At 31.8% G+C, this 21,345-nt stretch overlaps 2 protein-coding genes across 3 annotated transcripts in view; both read left to right on the top strand.

The window, feature by feature from the left end:
• Positions 1–10,043, top strand: part of LOC113400588 (glyoxylate reductase/hydroxypyruvate reductase-like) — a 501,977-nt gene extending 491,934 nt beyond the window's left edge. The window contains exons 1-8 of one of the 2 annotated variants that reach the window (XM_064217612.1): positions 3,028–3,101; positions 4,903–4,982; positions 5,361–5,500; positions 6,021–6,210; positions 6,804–6,967; positions 7,560–7,724; positions 8,882–9,007; positions 9,921–10,043. In XM_064217612.1, the coding sequence (XP_064073682.1) occupies positions 4,912–4,982; positions 5,361–5,500; positions 6,021–6,210; positions 6,804–6,967; positions 7,560–7,724; positions 8,882–9,007; positions 9,921–10,042 (978 nt within the window). In that variant the 5' untranslated portion in view covers positions 3,028–3,101; positions 4,903–4,911 and the 3' untranslated portion in view covers position 10,043. Of the gene's footprint in view, positions 1–3,027; positions 3,102–4,902; positions 4,983–5,360; positions 5,501–6,020; positions 6,211–6,803; positions 6,968–7,559; positions 7,725–8,881; positions 9,008–9,920 lie in introns of those variants that run through there. The other variant, XM_064217613.1, reaches the window with a different exon arrangement.
• Positions 10,044–10,375: 332 nt separating this feature from the next.
• Positions 10,376–21,199, top strand: LOC113400587 (glyoxylate reductase/hydroxypyruvate reductase-like). The gene is made up of 7 exons (XM_026640229.2): positions 10,376–10,657; positions 12,460–12,608; positions 18,834–19,023; positions 19,647–19,810; positions 20,202–20,366; positions 20,564–20,689; positions 20,895–21,199. The coding sequence occupies exons 1-7, from the start codon at positions 10,512–10,514 to the stop codon at positions 21,014–21,016; spliced, it is 1,062 nt and encodes a 353-aa protein (XP_026496014.2). The 5' UTR covers positions 10,376–10,511; the 3' UTR covers positions 21,017–21,199.
• The last annotated feature ends 146 nt before the right edge of the window (positions 21,200–21,345 follow it).

The following is a 21,345-nucleotide window of genomic DNA, read 5'->3' as shown; positions in this document are numbered from 1 at the left end:
CTGGGAGGAGTAAACTTGATCGCTTATTTATTAGCACACTAGCGTTTTTTAATAACATAAGTAGGCTATCGGGCAATGGTTCTGACGTTAAGTGCCCAAAAACATTGGTACTTTAAACATTAATCATTTCTCGCATCACCAACGCGCCACCAACCTTGGGAACTAAGATATTGCGTCCCTTGTGCCTGTAGTTACATTGAATCAATTCACACCCACAATACTGAATATTACTGCTTGGCGATAGAATGTATCTAGAGTGACTGGTACCAGACAAGCTTGCACAAAGCCCTACCGAGAACTAATTTTACGCATTGCATGTATTGGTCACCTTCTAAGCGTCCACTCCAACTCGGCAATCTGAGACTTATACCGTCTCATTTCAGGCCATTAGATGACTAATCCTATAAATCGTTTATACTAGCAAACAACATATACCTATGAAACATTGAAGATAGATTAATATAATTTATCCATTTTATACGATTTTGCACATAATTTAAAGATGTATGTATCAATGAATTTCCTCAGGTTTAAACACTTTAAATCATAATGAGTACCATAGTTCCCTTTGACTCAAATGGACTCAAAAGGCCTTATCTTTCTTTATAGAAGAAAGTTTAATCCAATATTTTTTTCTAATAACTAAGTAGAATCATGAAAATGGATGTGGATGGATATAGAGGTAGGGGAAGACCCAAGAAACGATGGATGGATTGTGTGAAAGACGATATGGTTAGAAAGAATGTTACTTGTGAGATGACGTCCGACAGAGAAGTATGGAAGAAGAAGACATGCTGCGCCGACCCCAAGTAGAGTTGGGATAAGGGCAGGAGGATGATGAACTAAGTAGAATCATAATGTACTTAAGCTAAATACTACTGTGCAGAGCAAAGAAGGCGAAATTAAAATTTCTTACATATAATAATTTTATAAATATAACAAGCATGACCAGCCAGTAAGGGTCGCCAAGACATTAAAGGTCAGTCAAAGAAACAAATAGACACCAATACGTTTTATTTTAGCCAACTTATAGGGCAGTATCGACCGAAGCTGGCGCCATCGCGTCGGAGACGAACTAGCGTTGAGCGAATTGCAGTGAAGTAATAAAAGAATCACACACGAACGTCGAACTTAATGGGTATAAATGTCATTGTTTAAGGTAATCATTATTTTTATTAAACAGGTATGCATAATTAGCATAAATTAAATAATTGATTTAAATAATGACACCTGTTAGAATCTATGAAGATGAACTTACTGATTTTTTAATTACCTTTTGCGCGCAAATTTTTACATTTGCTGCTGTGGCCGATTGAACGCTTTCGTGAATCCTTTTTAAAAACCATACATGGCCCAACAAAAGCTACTGACTCTAGGCAGGCGATTGATGGGATTAACAATAAATATGGTTAAATTATACCAATGTCATAAGACTCAAAAAAAAGTATTTATATAACGATAAGATTTTTCGAAAAAATATCTCAAGGCGGTTCTCGTATTTAATCGCCAGTAAGCAAAGTCGAACAACATCTATAAAACGATTCTAGTATTTATGGATGAATGCTCTGTGATTTTCTCCATTTGCAAGTTCATCCAATAGTTGAAAGCTAGCCAAAACAACGCATCTGTCCCCTTGCGACAGACATGTAATGATGCAAAACGTTTTATGCGAAATCGAATGAGTACTATTATGTACGTTTAGGACGTGACCGTCTCAGTCCATAGTTATTTTTTTTATATTTTATACACTTGTATTCTAAAATTGATAATTATTATTATTTGGCGCATGTTAGAAATAGTATTTATAAAATTAATAATTGTCTATGGAACATCTTCATGTCTGATTCGATATTTCAATGTAATTATTAATTTGACAGCACGCTAGAAGTACTTATATGATACGGTATACATTGTTCACAGAACTCTGTAGAAATTCACGAAGTGTACGTTTATAAGTTTTTTTTTTTTATAAATGTATTATAACTTTGATTTCTGACAGTTTTTCTCACTAGAATTTTCAATTTACATTCAGAACCAGTAAGTAGAAGAAACTTTTGAAACTTCACTGGCAAACTAATCGTTGGGTCATCACAACTATCTGCCGACTACGCCTTGGACATGCATGTACTCCCATACACCTATGTAAAATTAGAGTTCACATCTTGTGCGAAAGTGGCCTACACGAAGGTTCCTTATCCCATATACTGTTTTTTGCCCCAAACTCCTCCATCCCGTATACGACGTTCTCCCTCCTAAAGTTCCTCGCCCTATACTTGTTTAATGTTTCTTAATATCTGTGTGTAAATTTTTATGTAAATACATTGAGCGTAATAAAATGAAGTTATAAATATTTTTGTGATTGTTCTTATATGTTATCTTAATAATAATTTATGTTTATCTAACTATTTATTATTGTGTTGTTTTAGGTTGTGGGTTAACAAAGAGTCTACTACTAGTATGTCTTCAAAATTAAATTAAGCCTCTAATCTCGACCGTACCGTTCAATCTCCATCGTGTCTTCTTCATCGCACGTGACATTGGCGAAATAATGTGCCGTCCCGGCACAAAACAGCCAAATAAAAAAAAAAATTTAAACTTGAATTCAAATACTTACCTACTATAACTATGTGTTTTAATTTGAAATACTTTTATTAGCAATGCACATCAATAACAATTAGTAAAAACGTACAATTTTGAGATTACTGTCATTTATTTTTTGTAGTAATATATAGGTATTTCAATAATTATAGGTGTATATCCAAGAATTTTACTATGGCGGCTAACGTTAAGGAAAAAGATAAAAAACATATTTGTCAAAATTTCCATCAGTATCATTCAAAGGGATTCCATTCCATTCCATTCTCACTACGTTTCTATCATTTATCGTCGTTATAATACGAAATCTAGAACCGGATGACAATCACCGCCATCTAGAATGTATATCATGAAACTTATTTATGGACATCTTAGTTTCGCTACTTGACGAGAGATGGAGATCGTTGAAAAACATCGAATGTAATCTTATATAATTCATTCATCATCAGATTGTTTATCTAAATCTTCCTTTGGCGCTTAATACATAGCTGATCAATAATTGTCAAGTAAGTGTGTATATGCTTGTTGAATATTTGCTTATAATTTCAAATAATTTAGAACACACAATTACACTGATAACGGATCTTATAATTATGAAAATATTTAAAAACAATATCTTGATAAATAAATGTCTTTGTAGGTTAGGTTCTATATTAAAATATTTAAAAAAATCAACAAATATCCTTATTGTATATTTTTTATGCATTTTTTTTATGCATTTTAGAATGCATAATATAAATATATTTATGGAAAAAATTTTATTAGATACTTTTTTAAATTTATTATCTGTGTATTTTATTAAGTTTCCAAGTATATAGTTCGTAATTAAATAAATTCGTTATTATATCCATACAAAAATTTAAACAAGATACCTTTATTCATTATAAAACAATAATTTTGTTCACTTAGAATATCCCATAATATTTAAAAAAAATGAGTTTGCTGAACTGATAGAAAGGCAAATTAGATAAAAAACAACAAAATGTGATAGTTTTGGTAAAAGTCAGATCTTCTTAACTTAATTTAGTCAGTAAATTAATTTAAGACACAGTTATTATCCACTGCCATCTGTTGTCATTTGGAAGAATTCAAATTGACCATTCGGCGTCCATTTGCCGCCAAATTCCGTACCAACTTAAATCAGATATTTCCGCAAAACCGATGTAATTTTAATAAAACCAAGGTCAAGGGCGAAAAATAGCCAATTGCTGGTCGAGCTGGACTTGATCCCGATGAGGGTTACAGAAAATGTATAAAAAATATATTAACTATAAAAGGGATTTGCAGAAATAAAAAAAAAAAAACATTTATTTTGATTTTGATTTTTTAACATTTGTTGCTTTTCCCGCCAATCGTATTTTCCTTGTTTGTACTCCTGTTCAGGCAAAGTTTGACATTGCTGACTGTTGACGGTCCTTGAACTACAATTAAAACCTAAACATTTGCAGGAACGTTAATCAAAAATATATTATTTCATTTATTTAAAATGGCATTAATTAAAATGGCCTGTAATAGAAGATAACTAATAATAATTGTATATGTCACACCGTTTTTATATACAAATATATGAGTACAATAGACTTTAAAATGGCCAAATTTTTCACCCATGTAAGAATAGGTAAAACATTTTTGTTTTTAACTTTTACATGTCATCAGTGGACATGATTTTTAAAGCTAGGCGTGTATTAACTACCTAGGTTTATACTTAAATAAGTATATAGAATCCCACAAAATATACAAAACCTTGTTTACATATAGAAACAGAGAAACGCAACGAATATTTTGTAATTTAGGATATAATTTGTAAGTACTTCAATAGTGTATAGACTTAAATTGCATAGTTTTATAATCTAAAGCGATTTTGGGCGAATAACCCATAATTTCAATCTTAAAAAAGGCTAAATTTATTGCTGTAATAACTTCTCATTCTAAAGTTAAAAAAATATTTCTTTTTACACACTTCCATTTTTTCCTACTGCATAAGATACAAAAAGCAATCGTTTACGGGATCAGTTGCAATTGCCGCTAAGAATGTAATCGGTATTTTAACCAACACTGTTTCGAGATCAGCATACATCGATGTAAAAAAAATTCAGGCCATTTTAAATGGTTGTCCTAAATGTTATAGCGAATTAAATTTAAATGAATGTATGTATTTCAATCAACATGTTTATTTTTTATTGTATATTTTGTAACGTTATCTGTAAGTTTTATCTAATTGTTCAGCTTCTGTAGATACGCGACACTACAAAGACGACACTTATTCTAAATATATTTTTTTAAATAATTTATTCTCATTTTTTTAAGATACTCAAAATGTCTCTCAAACGTGTACTGATCGTAAATAAAATGTTTCCCTCGTCTGGACTCGAATTATTAAAAAAGGAGTAAGTATTTTTTTCGTCATTTTAATAACATTTTGCAGATTTATTTTTAACAATTGTTAAATATGTTTAAATTTTTTGTTTATTTTTCTATTTAAAATTAAAATATTGTATGTATAACTAATTATAATATAACTTTACGAATAACTATTTATTTAACATCTAAAACTTATTCTTTATTTAGATATTGGGTTATTAATTATATTCACACAATATCTGACATTAGCGATACTTAAAAAGAGTTTTAACCGACTACATTTTCTCAATTACATTCATTACCAATAACGTTATTAAAAACTTTAACTTAAACACGTTACATAAAAAAACTATTACGTAACGATTTTTTTTCCATTATTAAATAAGATTGGTTAAATTTTTCAGATTAGAAACAACTGTGTTACCAATTATGGATTACGAAGCGGACAGTTTGGCTACAATCAAAGCTAAGATTAGCGCTGGATTTGACGGTCTAATATGGAATACCAAACATCGCTTAACTGGGGAGATATTAGACTTAGCGGGTAATATTATTTAGTTTAATTTTTTTTTTATTTGTATTCCATAACTTTTGCTCTTTTGTCAATATCAAGTTACAATTTTCAAAGGATCTAGCAAAACTTTCTTATACCTTTATAATTTCAATAATTTACGACATTTCTTTATAATACTATACGTGGACATGTACATACAAGGATCATAATTGTTCACTGCCTCGTTGCTGTAGTGGCTAGCTTATGAGGCTAAAAATATAACTGAAATCGAACAATAAAAACATATCCCGTGCTCACGTGCTTTGTAAAGCGCTTAAAGCCGTTACTCATTGCAAAGACGTGTGACCTCTTTTCGGGCGTGTCGATTTACCGGACGAGATCTAATGACAGAAATTTCGATTATTTTGACGTTCTCATGAGCGAAGAAAGAGTACCTGTATTTGTGCATACATTTAAACACTACTGTATGTATTGAGCAGAAGAACTAACTCCTTAAGGTTAACCAACGTGATCGAAACTTTATCAGAGGCCAATTATTGTCATTTTCCAGGATCTCGCCTCAAAGCTGTAACCACTAACGCATCTGGCATAGATCACATAGATACGGACGAACTGAAGAAGCGCAATCTTCCCCTGGGAAACACACCGAGTGTTTTGGACAACGCAGTTGCTGATATCGCTATCGGACTTATGATTGGCGCAGCGAGACGCTTCAAAGAAGGCGTCAAGGAAATTGAAACGTTAGTATGAAATTAGTATGTTTAACAGTTTAGAATATTCAGAACTGATTACTGATTAGATAGCGCTTAGTACTGAAATGTACAATCATTTATTTAAGTACATAACTATCTACTTTAAGGACTTTTAGGAATATCAATACATTGTCTAGCACAAAAAGAATTATTCAAATCTAATAAAATATACCCTATTCCAGGAAGGAGTACAGAAACACAAACCATAGATTTACATAGTCCTTGCGACTTCCTAATAACCCGACTATATTATGCACTATATAGTCTAGTATACATATTTATATAGTAACAACACTATTCCACTCAAGTAATTATATCAACTTAAAGTTCCGATACCAATTTTGCCGACAATAAAACGCCATTTCTAAGACATCGACCAATGATATCGCGTCAATTCAGATTCAACGTTTTTTACTTGTCTTTACACATCTTGTGATTGGAATAGGCTATATATTATACTATGCTATTATATAACATATATATATATACACATATATGCTATAATATAACATACTCATTACTTCATCCTCGGTAAGTATTCAATCCTTTGGTAATACTGAAATATTTTTTTATTATTTTAGCGGTGAATGGAAATCGGGCGTGCAATGGAGTCTCGGGCAGGATATAGCCAACAGTACTGTTGGTATTGTGGGTTTGGGAGGAATTGGACAAGCCGTAGTCCGCAGATTGAAAGGCTTTGATGTCGCTAAGTTTATATATAGCGGACGCACAGATAAAAAAGAAGGTTTAAAATTAAAACAAAATATATTTTTTTATATTATGTCAATTTTATTGAGTCATCATTTTCTATTTCTTCTATGAAGATAGTTAAATTAAGACGCTTACAACAGATATATACACTTATATATACATAATGTATGTATGACGTATGTATAATTCAGTTTAGGTTTATAAGTAGTAGACATATATATATTTATAATTCATTTTTTACTTACTCTGTTCAATTAGCACCAAAGAGAAAAATAAATTTGGAATGTAAATAAAATGGAAGACCCGCATTAGATAAAGTTCGTGAAGAATCAGCAACACCAATAAAAATGTTTGCTATAATATTGATAACAAATAAAAATTAAGATCATTATTTCTTGAAATAAAATCCTTTTCTTGAACTTAACCGATAACATATAATCAGCGGAAAATAAAAATCAAAAACGCCAAAATAGTACTTTCGGGAAATGAGGTTTAATAACTTTAAACCTCAATTCCCAAAAGCAGCACTTTGGCGCTTTAGCCTTTCTTCCTCCCACTGACGATTTGATTTACATTAAAAACAATTTATGTATCATTGATTTTTGATTCTTTCGTATAAATTTCAGCAAAAGACTTGGGAGTGAGTCGTGTGCCATTCCCACAATTGTTAAAAGAGAGCGACTTCATTATCCTTTGCTGTCCTCTAACAAATGAGACGAAACACATCATAAATGCTGACAGTCTAGGCATTATGAAGAAAACTTCCGTTCTCGTTAACATTGGGAGAGGGGGTACGTAAGATTGTATTCGTATCAGAAATGTATGTACTATGTCATTAATATATTATGGTGTCAATCCAATCCAATGCAATTTTTATAACTTGTCACGTCTAATGACTCCTTAACATACAATCTCCTAGTAAGCTATTTGATTCATTAATCAAAAATATTTTAAATAGTAGTTATTACTAAATTTATAGTCGGGAAAAGCGGAATAAAGCTAAAAAGCTTATAACCGACTTTAACTCTGAATTGAAAATACATCAATGGTCGAGACCTAAATTAATCTATGGTATTCGACATGGACTCTTGTTACTTGCGTTAGGACTGCAAGGTTATCAGAACTTTGGAAATAAATTTAAGTGAAGTGACATGCTGTTGTATTATTATTAAAAAATATATCTGAAATATTTATCCTGCTGAGATTGAAATAGCTATATTTAGCAAAAGGAAAACGAAACGATTTAAGTAATCAAGAGTCTGACCAACTTAACGTCTGCAAATAGCCTGTAAATATACCTAAAGGATAAAGGCCTTCTCTACCATTGAAGAAAGTTTGAAGCTTATTCCTCATCACTGTTCCAATACTGGTTCGTGAATTAACGCGTACTTGTAGACAATTTATATGTTTAACCCAACGTACAGCATTACATAGAATTCAATCAAATTCAAAAAATGAGATTATTATGACACCTTAGTAAATGTTCAATCGAATCGGGATTCAACTAAACTCTAGTTTAAACTGTAACGATAACAAAATCGTATTGTGGTATTCTATAAAAAACTTTAAGGATTATCCTCATTGATACGGAAGTAGCGTAACAGAGAACGTTATTAATTAATTCTTACAAGCAGGGCCGGATCTACCGTATGGCTTTTTGGACTTCAGCCCAGGGCCCCGTGGATTCAAGAGGCCCCCAGCTAAGTCAAGTCAAAGTCATAAATAGACGATAATGCGAAAGAATCCATCATTTTATTAAATTAAACAGATCGTATGGTTTGCAGCCTGCGTTCAGGTGTGTCTTAAGTGGGCCCCTAAGTAGTATTAGCTCAGGGCCCCCTAAACTCGCGGTCCGGCCCTGCTCACAAGCAATTAATTAGGTTTTTTCAGCCAATGACAATACTCAAAAGTGGTTCAGTTATTTACATATAAAACGATTTTATTCTAGGTCTTGTAGATCAAGCAGCTTTGTATAATGCGTTGAAGAGCGGGGAGATATTTGCGGCCGGATTAGATGTCACGACGCCCGAACCGTTAAACAAAGATGACCCTATAGTTTCTCTCCCTAATTGTTGTAAGTAAAAAATATATATTTAACTAACGGAGACTCAATTACTGTTTAGACGAGTCTGCTAGTGATCATATCAGGATTTTGTTGGAGCACACAACGTATGAACCAAGAATGCCCATTTTTACATTATTGCGTAACGGTTAATATTAGATTAAAAAAACATGATTGATGTGCTACAGAAGTGAAACTAGGCACGAATTGTTTTGTATGATTTTAATTTATAACTAAACTACAAATTACATGTCTCAAAAGATCTACAGTCAGCAGAATAATGTGGTCTGAACTGTCCTGTTATTTGTCTGAACTTGAACAAGTTAAGAGTTCGATAAAAACTAATATGAATATGATATGAGATTATAGGACTAAATCTCCTAACGTCTCCTTAATGACACCATCATCCTTGAGGCTAGTGCCTTGTATTTAAATTGATATACTCGTCAATGTCAAATCAAGCCGACATAATTCTTACCGCGGCTATTATTTTTGCCACCACCCCGAAAGAAGGTCACACATTTTTTTTTAGACAAGAAATTTATCAGAACATAAACCGAGTTCTTAACAGACTCGTATCATTAGCGTAGCTGATGTTATTGACATTAATTCAGTCAATGTGACATCTTACCTACTGTCATGGTTGCTGAATGAGATACAAGTCCAATATTTTAAAAATGTATTGATAAGGGAATACTAATCGCTCAAGTATATTTATAATCTGCGCTAGTTAAAGTAATTTAAAATAAAGTGCATATATTATAAGGTATAAAGAACTTTATTTCTCATAAGAATTTAACATTCACTTAAAATGAGATACAATGAACATTTCTATACATTATAATATATATATAGCTTCAAAACACATAAATGATTTATTAAAACTGGAAATATTAATAGTTTGTTTTTTTTAATAATGTTTCAGACATAATTCCACACATGGGCAGCGCTACGGTTGAAACAAGAAATGCAATGGCTAAAATATCTGCTGAGAATATACTTTTGGCTCTTAAAGGAAAACCCATGATGTGTCCTATCCCATTATGAATCAACACAAACAGCATACACTTCAATAAAATCGTTGAAGGAAAATATAAATATAAATCGTTAAAATTAAAAACTTAAAAATATTTAATTGATTTAAGCTAAACTTTTTTGTATTAAGTAATAAATAATGACACTGCATACTTTTTTTTATTTTTAATCATGTAGTTACGAGAATTTGCAACAAAATAATTGCAAACATACCTAAATCAATTACTAACCTAAAAATACTACGAAATTAATTGGCTGAATAGATTTAGTCTCGCATATCTAAACTAGACCGTAAAAAATATAAATTGTATCTGTAACAACATTACAATCACCCACGCCCGATCTTGTTTCGGAACAAGTGTAGCTCAGCAACCTTGATTACATTCAGACCAGAAGACAGAACACAAGTAGCGCGTCAAATGATAACAAGTGTTATCTAGTGATTGTTATACTGATTAAATAGTGTTACATAAATATAATAATGCTATATGCATTCATTGTCACGGCAGTAGTGGGCGTGTTGTTACCGGCGCACAACGCATTAACAACAAATATGACAAAAAACCTTAAAGTTCTCGTGTCTTCGAACGACTATCCTTCCAGTGGGTTGGACGTACTTCGTGAACAGTATGTATACATAATATTATTAAGAACTAATTTAAACAATAGATGTTGATTATACTATTACTAATATTACAATTTATGTAAATTTCGACAGACGTTTGATTTTCTTAACGATATAACCGATCAGTTTCGACTAAAATCAACTAAGTAAATATTACCAAATGACAATAAGTGTTTACAATAGTTTGAATTATAAATTAATTCATACAAAAACATAATATAAATAAATTATAAGATACTCAGATCAAATAAAAAAATGCTTTGTTTTTAAATTAACGTTCAAATTAGTTAATGTTCATAATTATACACTCAAAAATAATTAGGTACTACATTAACTAGGTATTACATTAAAATCTTGAAGAATTAAACTAAAATAATGTATTTGGAGGAATGTATTTCATGGTAGGAACATATTATAATTGAGGTTATAATATGTTCCTACCTTGAATTGTATTCTAGTAATTATTACCTTAAGGTTGTATATGTGCATAAATAATAAAAGTTAGTTAATTCTGAGGTTAACCGCATTTATTTATAATCTAAAACAAACCGCTCCCTTATCATATTTGACACTTATTTTACAATCAAACCACAGATTAAATACGTAAAGTATACCTACAATAAATCGTTACTAGGATCATATTAAACAAAAATAAAATAAAATAATAAATCTTTTTTTAAGCGACTTACTGTAACCCTGTTTATTATTTCCATCAAAATAAAAAAAATATTCCAACAAAAATCGTTAAATTTATTGGTACTGGTATTATTTACGGTAACTTTTATTGGTCGTCGAACATAATGTATTTCATTCAATTAATTTCTTAGTTCAATGGCTTTTAGTTGTGTATCATGTGTTTCTATTTTGCAATCCATGGTCATTCGTCATGACGAGTTTGAATGATTTTATCTACAGATAAAAAATACAACTATACGTTATACCATAATTATTACCATTGAGTTTGCTACTTCAACTTTTGATTTTATGATAAATCATTGTTTGTTTTGCTTAATCATAGATATTGGTACCTCTATCATTAGACAGGTATGTTGTCAAATATAGATATACTCTATGTAAGATATAAGAGGTTGCACAACACGGGTATAGGTTTGCAACAAACGCGGAATCTGAAGGGTTCTTCCGCTAGAAGTTCAAATACACATATTGTTCGGTTAAAATTACGTAAAGAGTTTATTAGCATTATTTTTACTACTTTACTTGCCCATGGGTCTCAGACTGCTTAGTTTTAAACCTGGCCAGATTAATTTTATTCACGAACTTTATTGGATGATTATTAAAATAAAATAAATTAAATTAGAGGTATTTTGGCATAAATACTTTTACACAGCAATAACACCATAAACTTCCAACAGTTACTGTTTTAATATTTATGTAAATCTGCTGATCATTTTTTTTTCATTGGTTTTGGCCCGATGAAGATTTATTTGAACTGAAATATAGCCAGAAACACGCTGTTACATATAAATAGATGCTTTTGTAAGCAGAAGGTCAAATAAGCGTACCGATGGTAAGTGGGCATTACTGCCCATTGGCACCGTAAAAAAATTAACCATTCCTTACATCGCCAATGCGCTATCAACCTTAGGAACTGAGATCTTATGTCCCTTGTGCCTGTAGTCACACTGGCTCTCTCACCCTTTAAGCCGGAACATATCAATATAAGTACTGCTTCTTGGTGGTTGAATATATGATGAGTCGGTGGTACCTAGCCAGACAGGTTTGCACAAAGCCACTAAGTAAGTGACGATGTAAAACAAACCGTAACGTATATGAATTGCAACAGTTTCACGGTGGTTCAGAGCCCATACTGCAATTTTGGCGAAGAAGGCGCTAATGAGAACAAGGCAGAACTGCTGAAACTAATACCTGGATCATCAGCACTGGTATGGATTTCACATCATCCCATCACGAAAGAATTATTGGACAAAGCAGGTAATTTTGTAAAATATGCGTAATATATAATACCTATTATGTTGTACACAATATCTAAGCTAAGACGGAACTAAAAGACATTTTCTCCTACAGATATTAAGTAAAAATCATTTTCTTTAGTCGTATCAAATTAGGATAGAAGTTGTGCTTGTCAAGAGGCTATCATCTATTAACTGGCAAAACTCTGTAAACTTTCTGTGATTTGGGTACATTGACTCCCCTTATCCTTGGGGTTGAAACCTTTAACTGGGTACTTCCTTTACAACATTGTTACACACACCAAAATTATAGACTTTAATTGTCCATTGCAAATATGAAAAAAGAAGGAAAAAAAGACTACATTTTAAAAATCTTAACTTGAATCTTTGTTACACTAGCATTCGCAATCTCAGAATCTGCTATCTATGCGAATTGATAATGAGTTATCAATGATGAGATATTATATTGATACATAAAAATGCATTTGAGAAGTACTGCCATAATACTGCCAATAAATGTAACAAAAATTTTGTGATAGCTGTTTTTAATGAGGTTATTCATCGATCCATCCTTGGTGTTCAAGCTTGTTTCATATAATTAATATAAAAATTCTTATTATTCGGTTCAATTGTTTGGCTGTAAAAGAGCGATAGACAGACAAACAGTCAAAGTTACTTTCATAATATTAGTATAGATTAGTACCTATATATGTATGTATTTTACTCTAACGATAGGGTATTTCTCCATCAATTAAATTACTTACATAATATTGTGTATGTGAATTACATACCAATAAAGCAATCATGCCTTTTTATCATCTATACAATCTTGTGTTATGTAATATCCCTCAACGATAAATGTCCATGACATAGTTATTAATTGGCAAAGTTAAAAACATCTGCGGAATTTTATTATAGGAAGAATACCATGCCCCCGAAAGGATTTATCTACTTTGCGAGTCGGAAACTCGAATAGTTATAAGATTGTATATAGAACATTTATTGCTCGTCTTTAAACAATGATTGTCGCATTCTATTAACATTATCTAAATCACTGTAAATCTATATAATATTGTTTTAAAGATATTGTAAATCAACTGGAGGTATTCCTACCCTCCTCTGGTCGAATTCCCAGATGAACAAAATCCTGGACACTACTTTTTGTAGAATGTAAACAGATTAAATATCAATAACGTTACTCCAAAGTGATATGCTATAAAACTGTGAATATAGCCACAGTATGATCGAGTTTTAGCATAATTTATGAGGTACTCTAATTTTTCTAAACAACATATGCTGCAAATCTCAGGGTTCAAGTGAGTGACAATAAAGAAAGATAATACTTAAATTACGAATCTAAAGTGATTTTTTTACATTAACATTACAAAATATGTTTTGTAAATAAAATTTTAAATCAGTTATTAGTAGACAACAATGCATTGTGTACTTCGTAGATCTGTCAGTAGTCAACTTTAAAAAGTAATGAAGTATCGTCATCAACAATACAATATAACTCCATAGATTTTTGATTCTTTCATAGAAGAAATCAAGGCTAATGACATTATTTTATTTATCTGAAGCTTTTGATTGTGTAGAACATGAAACTCATTATGTTGAAATATTAAGATGTTAATGATCGATGATAAAAGTTCTTGTTCGCATTCCTTCATACTTCAGTCAAAATATATCTTAAAAACAATGATAATACATTAATATGTGTGCATGTTTAAATGTTAATCTTTTAATAATAAATTGAACACCAAAGTCGTCTGGATCTGTACTATATTTGGGGGTTTCACAAGGATCAATATTATGTCATTTCTATTTTTGACACTTTATTAAAACCTAATTAATAATTTGCAAGTTGATGAATGGACAATCAATTTAGGTATAAATATAGATTATATTAATGGTACTTTGATATATCTGATACATAAATGACAAAACCATAAGAGAACTTGGCTTTAATTAACTTTAAGAATTGTACATAATAAAGTGACATTACATTTGACAAGATAATCGAATACTATAATTTCTTCATAAATTACACGTCATTCACCCCCTCTAACATTTTCTAACACGCAGCTATAATCTTTTAAATAATATGGAGTTCGTCTTGTCCTTTCGGATCTCCTAAGATGTTGATCCTCAGACGTACTCGGCGTCACAGATTGCATCTCCTGAACATCAATATGCTCCGCATTTATATTTCGGTCTTCTGAGTCATAAAAAACATCTACGATATCTTCTTGTTCTTGCTGTCTTTTTGTAGTCGAATTATTTAATTGTTCTTCTAAATTTTGATCTATGTAGTGTTCTATTGGAGTGGGGAGTGGAGCTAAGTTCCGATTTGAAACTGTTGATTCCCGCCCATTTTTATGTTTCACAAAAGAGTAATAGGGGTTACTTTGTAATAGTTCAACTTCTTCAACATATGGATCGTTTTTATTGCGTATATTTTTTTTCATTAGCACAGGTCCAGGAATTAACCAAGAGGGTAACGATTCTCCATGAGGTGATCTACGAGGATGATTAAATAGTCGTTCGTGTGGAGTTGTATTAATTGGTATACAAAGAAGTGAACGAATTGCATGTAAGGACATTGGTAGAAATTGCTCCCAGCTTTCAATTGGCATTTCTCTTGTGCGAAGAGCAAGTTGTAATGTTTTCCACAAAGTACCATTGAGACGCTCGACTTGACCATTTCCACGTGGATTATAAGGCGTTGTTCTGCTACATGCAATCCCCAAGGAACTTAGAAATTCTGTAAACTCTTTAGAAATAAAAGCAGATCCTCTATCACTATGAATATAAAGCGGTGTTCCAAAAGTGTAAAATAAATCTTTTAAACATCTTATAACAGTTGCAGTTGTTATTTCCTTACAGGCATATGCAAAAGGAAATCTACTGAATTCGTCGATTATTGTTAATAAATACTTATTTGGAGTATTCGATGGTAAAGGTCCTTTAAAGTCAATGTTTAATCGCTCAAAAGGTGCTGTTGCTTTTATTAATTGACCTTTAGATTTCATAAACCGAGGTTTAATTTCTGCACATATTTGGCAAGACTGTATAAGAGATTTTATATCATTCACCGAATACGGTAAGTTTTTCATGCGAACCCAATGCATCATTCTTACAATGCCAGGGTGACAGAGGGAATTATGCAGTTCACGTAATTTATCGACATTCATATGAGCACACACTCTTGATAAAGCATCAGCAACTGTGTTTTCTTTACCCGGACGATAAATTATGTCATATTTAAAACAAGATAATTCGAGACGCCATCGTTCAAGCTTCTCATTTTTTATTTTACTGAAATGATTTTGGTTAAACATAAATGCAACAGAGCGTTGATCTGTTAAAAGTAAAAAATGTTTACCAATTAAATAATGACGCCATTTGCGAAGACTCTCTACAATAGCGCATGCTTCTTTTTCGATTGAAGATTGGCGTTGCTCTGAATCTGAAAGTGTTCTAGAAAAAAAAGCTATAGGTCGCCCCTTTTGAGATAGCGACGCAGCAATCGCAAATTCTGATGCATCAGTCTCAACAGTAAGAATATCATTATCATAAATAACGGCTAAAGTTGATTTTTCTATTTCTGATTTTAATGATACAAAGCAAGTTTTTGCAGTATCATCAATTGGAAAAGATTTAATGCCAATCAATGGTTTTATTTTTTTTGAAAAATTATTGATCCATTTTGCATAGTGAGCGAATAAACCAAGTGTTCGTTTTAATTCACTGTTATTCGTTGGGGGTGGCAGGTCTAATAATGGTTTTAATCTATTAGAGTCAGGCTTGACAGTATTATCTTTAATATTGTATCCAAGCAGATTAATAGAATTGACACCAAATGTAGATTTTTGTTCATTTAAGGTTAAATTATACTTTTTCACAGCAGCCATAAAACAATTTAAGTTTTGATCATGATCACCTTTATCCATTCCACAAACTGTAACATCATCTAAATAGCAAAATGTACCTTTCAAATGTTCTGTTTTAATTATAAAATGTAAAGCTCGCTGGAATGCTGCTACTCCATTTGTAACTCCAAACGGTATTCTTGTAAATTGATATAGATTGCCAGAAGCTTCAAAAGCAGTAAACAATTTTTCTTTTTCTAATATTGGGATTTGATGGTAGGCACTTTTTAAATCTATTTGACTGAAATAATTATATTTTGCAACTTCAGATATTACATTTTCTATATTTGGTAAAGGGTATGCATCTAACAATGTAAATCTGTTAATAGTTTGCGAATAGTCTACTACCAAGCGTTTTCTGTGAATTCCTCCTCCAGCAACAAGGACTTGGGCACGCCAAGGTGAAACGCTGGGTTCAATAACTCCGTCTGCTAAAAGCTTCGAAATTTCAGTATTAATAAAATCGCTATCTTCTTTACTATATCGTCTAGATTTTACCGCCACAGGCTTAATATCAGATGATAAGTTAGTAAATAAAGACACTGGTGGCACAGATGCATTCATAACGTTACATATTTTTAAAGGCTCTCTGTTACCTCCAAATTTAAATTCCAATTTCGAATGATCTTTTACTATGTCATGGCCAATAATGATATCTGCACAAAGATTGTTAACTATTAGAAGTTGACGTTGTTGATAAATATGATGTTGTAACTTAACTGTAGCATGGCACATTCCTTCTACGAAGGATACATGAGTCAACGATGCTAAAGTAATTGTCTGTTTACAAGGTTTTATTTTTAAATTCATTATTTGTACTAATTTCTTATTGATAAAACTGACGGAGCTTCCTGTATCTATCAAGGCATCAGCGCGTATATTATTTATAAAAATAGGTACGGTAGCATTTTGTAAGCTACTAGGCGATGCAGCTAAGAAACTTTCATGTGAATAATGTAAGGATGTGTCTGTAGTAAGAACATTTACAGTTTGTTGATTACCGCTTCGACAAACCTTAGCAAAATGGCCTTGTTTAGAACACAGTTGACATGTGACTTTAAAAGCAGGACATTTTATTCTTTGATGTATGTTGCCACCGCAAAAGAAACAGCGTCTCCGTTGTGTAGTAGATACAGCCACATTTTGATTAAAATCATTTATATTATTAGAAAATGCATTTAGTTGCGAAGAATTTGTGTTACCAGCAATTATTTCTGAATTTTTTTCTGCCTTTTCTAATGATATAGCTTGATTTAAAGCTTCATCCATAGTAATTGTAATATTTTCTAAAAGACGCTCTCGAATTTTCTGAGAACTTATACCTGCAATAAATGCTCCTCTAATCGTTTGTTGTTCGTGTTCTTCGGCAGTAACATTTCGGAAGATACAGTCATGAGCCAAGAGTTTCAAAGCTCGTGAATATTCGCAAATTGTTTCTTCCGGTCGCTGTTTTCTTGTAATTAGTATGTGCCGTGCTAGAACTTCGTTTCTAGGTTTTATGTAGATACTATCAAGTAATTTAATAGCATCTTCGTAAAATTTACAATCACGAATATATGAAAAAATTGTTGGAGCTAAATGATTTACCAACAACATCAGTTTCATAGAGTCAGGAGTATTAGTGGAGATTTCTTCTGATAAAAAATTTGTAAATGTAAATCGCCAATGAGTCCATTTTAAGTCCGAATTGCTAGAATTCGGTTCTATGTCAAATCTGTCAGGTCGGAGATAGCGAGACATTGTGCCTTGTGAAAATGAATGTGTAGTATCGACAGAATCCTCTTGAGACATATTAAAGTTAATTAAATTGATACATAAATGACAAAACCATAAGAGAACTTGGCTTTAATTAACTTTAAGAATTGTACATAATAAAGTGACATTACATTTGACAAGATAATCGAATACTATAATTTCTTCATAAATTACACGTCAATATCATCGCCCGATCCTGCACAAGAAATCTGTAAATGTAGGTTATTAAAAATCGTATTTTATTTTTAGTGTAGAAAATACCATACCTAATCCCTTTTGCTTCGCATAATTTATACAAATGTATTTGCATATATTATAAATAAGGTGTATGGGAAATCATATAATGCGGAAACCCAGTGTTTTTGATTGTTTTTGTGCCTTCCCTGAATCTCTCAAATCAATGTTAAATGTGCAGATAATATTTTACGAAATCTATACTAATAAATAAATAAAGAAAATTTACAATCTAAATATACAAAAAATACAAATTTCATTAATGTCTGCTAATAAAAGTCTACTGCGATATATAATTATATTTTAATAAGTCTAATATTTCCAAGGTCCTCAACTGAAGATCGTGAGCACTGCTTCCGCTGGTTACAACCACTGCAACGTGCCAGAGCTGAAGGCCCGTGGCATCAAACTATCGAACACTCCCAATGTTCTCAGCTCGGCTGTAGCTGAAATCGCTGTTGGACTCATCCTAGGAGCTGCAAGACGATTCACAGAGAACCTAGACCAAGTTCGAAGGTACATCTAACTTATAATAAAATTTAAGACGTTTTCTCACCTCAAAAAATATTACTATATTTTACAAAAGGCTTAATGGTAAAAACTCTACAAGATAACCCTAGGAAGTACAGAAAAGAACTGCCAAACAAGAAATAAATGATTAAATTATACATTATTATTAAAGATAAATTGTTTAAAGCCAAATAACGTGAAATAAGGAATTACATACTAGATAAAAATAGTTTCGCAATTTGTCTTTGCAGCAGCACAGGATGTTGCACGATAAACGAAAAATATAACATGGAAATGTACCGTTAACAAAATCGTTTCTTTTGTTTTTTTTTCAATATATTTTTTAGTAAATATTTTAACAAGTGATTGTTTTTTTTTAAACACAAGATGATCCCATAAGGCTTCCGTTTTTTCATCGGATGCACGAAACCCTAAAACCAACTGTACTTTTTTTAAAGTCCTCAATTTCTTTTGCCCCAGTATCAATGCCTATATATAATTACAGAACAGCTTCTTCGATATTGTACACATAGCGTTAATATTTTTTTCATTCACAATATAATGTTTAGATTTATTGAAATATATATTTGTAATCATATTTTGTAACTTTTTACTAATTTATCTCAAAGGGGAGAATGGGAAAATGGCTTCAACAAGGTATTGGGACAAGACGTTAGAGGCAGTACCGTAGGCATTGTAGGCCTCGGTGGTATTGGTCAAGCTACCGTCAAGAGGCTGTCCGGATTTGAAGTCGGCAAGTTCCTTTACACTGGCCATAGAGAAAAGCCTGAAGGTAACTTATTAAGAACTTACTTACTTTAATACAAATCTTTAAAATTAATGCGTATTGGTTAGAACGCGTACATCTTATTCAAACGCAAGCAAGCACCACAGAATTTCCATGCGCTTCATTTTTGTTTAAAATTCTGAAACCTGCACGTGTCTAATTTCAATGTCATTTATCACATCTGTCCACCATCCTACACTGGAGCAGCGTTGAATTAGCTCCAAGCCTCCTCTTTAAAGGGAGAGGAGGCCTTAGCCGAGCAGACATTTACAAGCTGTTAACATACTTAACGATTCAAATTCAAAGTCCATTTGAAATAAAAATTGCGTACTTTTTTAGCGTATGCTTAGCTTAAATGCTAAAAGTAATTGATAACAACGCAACTGATCTTTTGCAGCGAAAGCCCTCAACGCGGAGTTCACATCACTTGATAACCTGCTAGAACAGAGTGACTTCATTGTGCTAGCGGTACCTCTAACTGACGAAACTCGTCACATGATCAACAGCACTACCCTCGGGAAAATGAAGAAGAACGCCATTCTCGTCAACGTTGGACGTGGGGGTAAAAAACACATACAAACACATTGAAAGATATACCTAAGACTTGTTTAGATACCTATGATTAAATTGAAAACTTTTTGAATCAACGATTCATAAAGAACATACTTTAAATCAAATTGAAACAACAAAAATCGATTCAATTTTAGTATTATTTTTTTGTAATATAAATGAAATAAAAAAACATTGACAATCTCACAGATTTGGTGGACCAAGAGGCTTTGTACGAGGCTTTGAAGAACAAGAACATTTACGCAGCAGGACTTGATGTCACCACACCAGAGCCTCTGCCAAAGGATCACAAATTACTAACACTGCCTAATTTATGTAAGAACAATGATATATACTATAGTTTCTATTGAATTTCTTTCAAATTTAATAAGCAATATTTCTGGGAGATTTTACTTTCATAATCAAACTTCAAATAACTAAACCTGCATTTGCAGTAGCGCTTTCAATGAACTTATTTATCCTTTAAATAAAAAATAGAGCTACATGAAAACATGACACATTAAACAATTCCTATTTTTAGTTGTCCTGCCTCATATTGGGAGTGCTACACTGCGTACAAGAAGCGACATGGCTGTGCTCGCATCCAACAACGTAGTAAATGCTCTCACCGGGAAACCTTTAATTACTCCAGTCCTGCCTTGATTCAAACTCAGATATGTTATCCATATTCTTAAAAATATAACAAGAAATGGTCTAGGGACTCATATTTTGTTAAATCTTTACTAATATTATGTATTGACTTTTTTTCTATAATGTATTTACATAAAATTACAGTAATTAAAATAAGTTTTGAATATGGAATATATGAATTACTCTTTTCAGAATTGTGACAAAAATTGTATTAACAATAACAAATTCAATTATAACTCTATATACTCTTATTAATAAGTTATTGGTAAAACAAAAGAACCTAATTTACATGAGATTAAAGATTCTTTAATATTTCTTTTTATTTATTATCAATATACAGA

Source organism: Vanessa tameamea, chromosome 17 (genome assembly GCF_037043105.1).
Source record: "Vanessa tameamea isolate UH-Manoa-2023 chromosome 17, ilVanTame1 primary haplotype, whole genome shotgun sequence".
In the NCBI taxonomy this organism is placed as follows: Eukaryota; Metazoa; Arthropoda; class Insecta; order Lepidoptera; family Nymphalidae; genus Vanessa; species Vanessa tameamea.
The sequence above is the reverse complement of the archived record's forward strand: the minus strand, read 5'-3'. Positions and strand labels throughout refer to the sequence as shown.

Coding starts and splice junctions, on each gene's coding strand:
- LOC113400587 (XM_026640229.2), top strand. CDS start 10,512: ATGCTATATGCATTCATTGTCACGGCAGTAGTGGGCGTGTTGTTACCG. Junction 20,367..20,563: donor CGTCAACGTTGGACGTGGGG/GTAAAAAACACA, acceptor ACAATCTCACAG/ATTTGGTGGACCAAGAGGCT. Junction 20,690..20,894: donor ACTAACACTGCCTAATTTAT/GTAAGAACAATG, acceptor TCCTATTTTTAG/TTGTCCTGCCTCATATTGGG.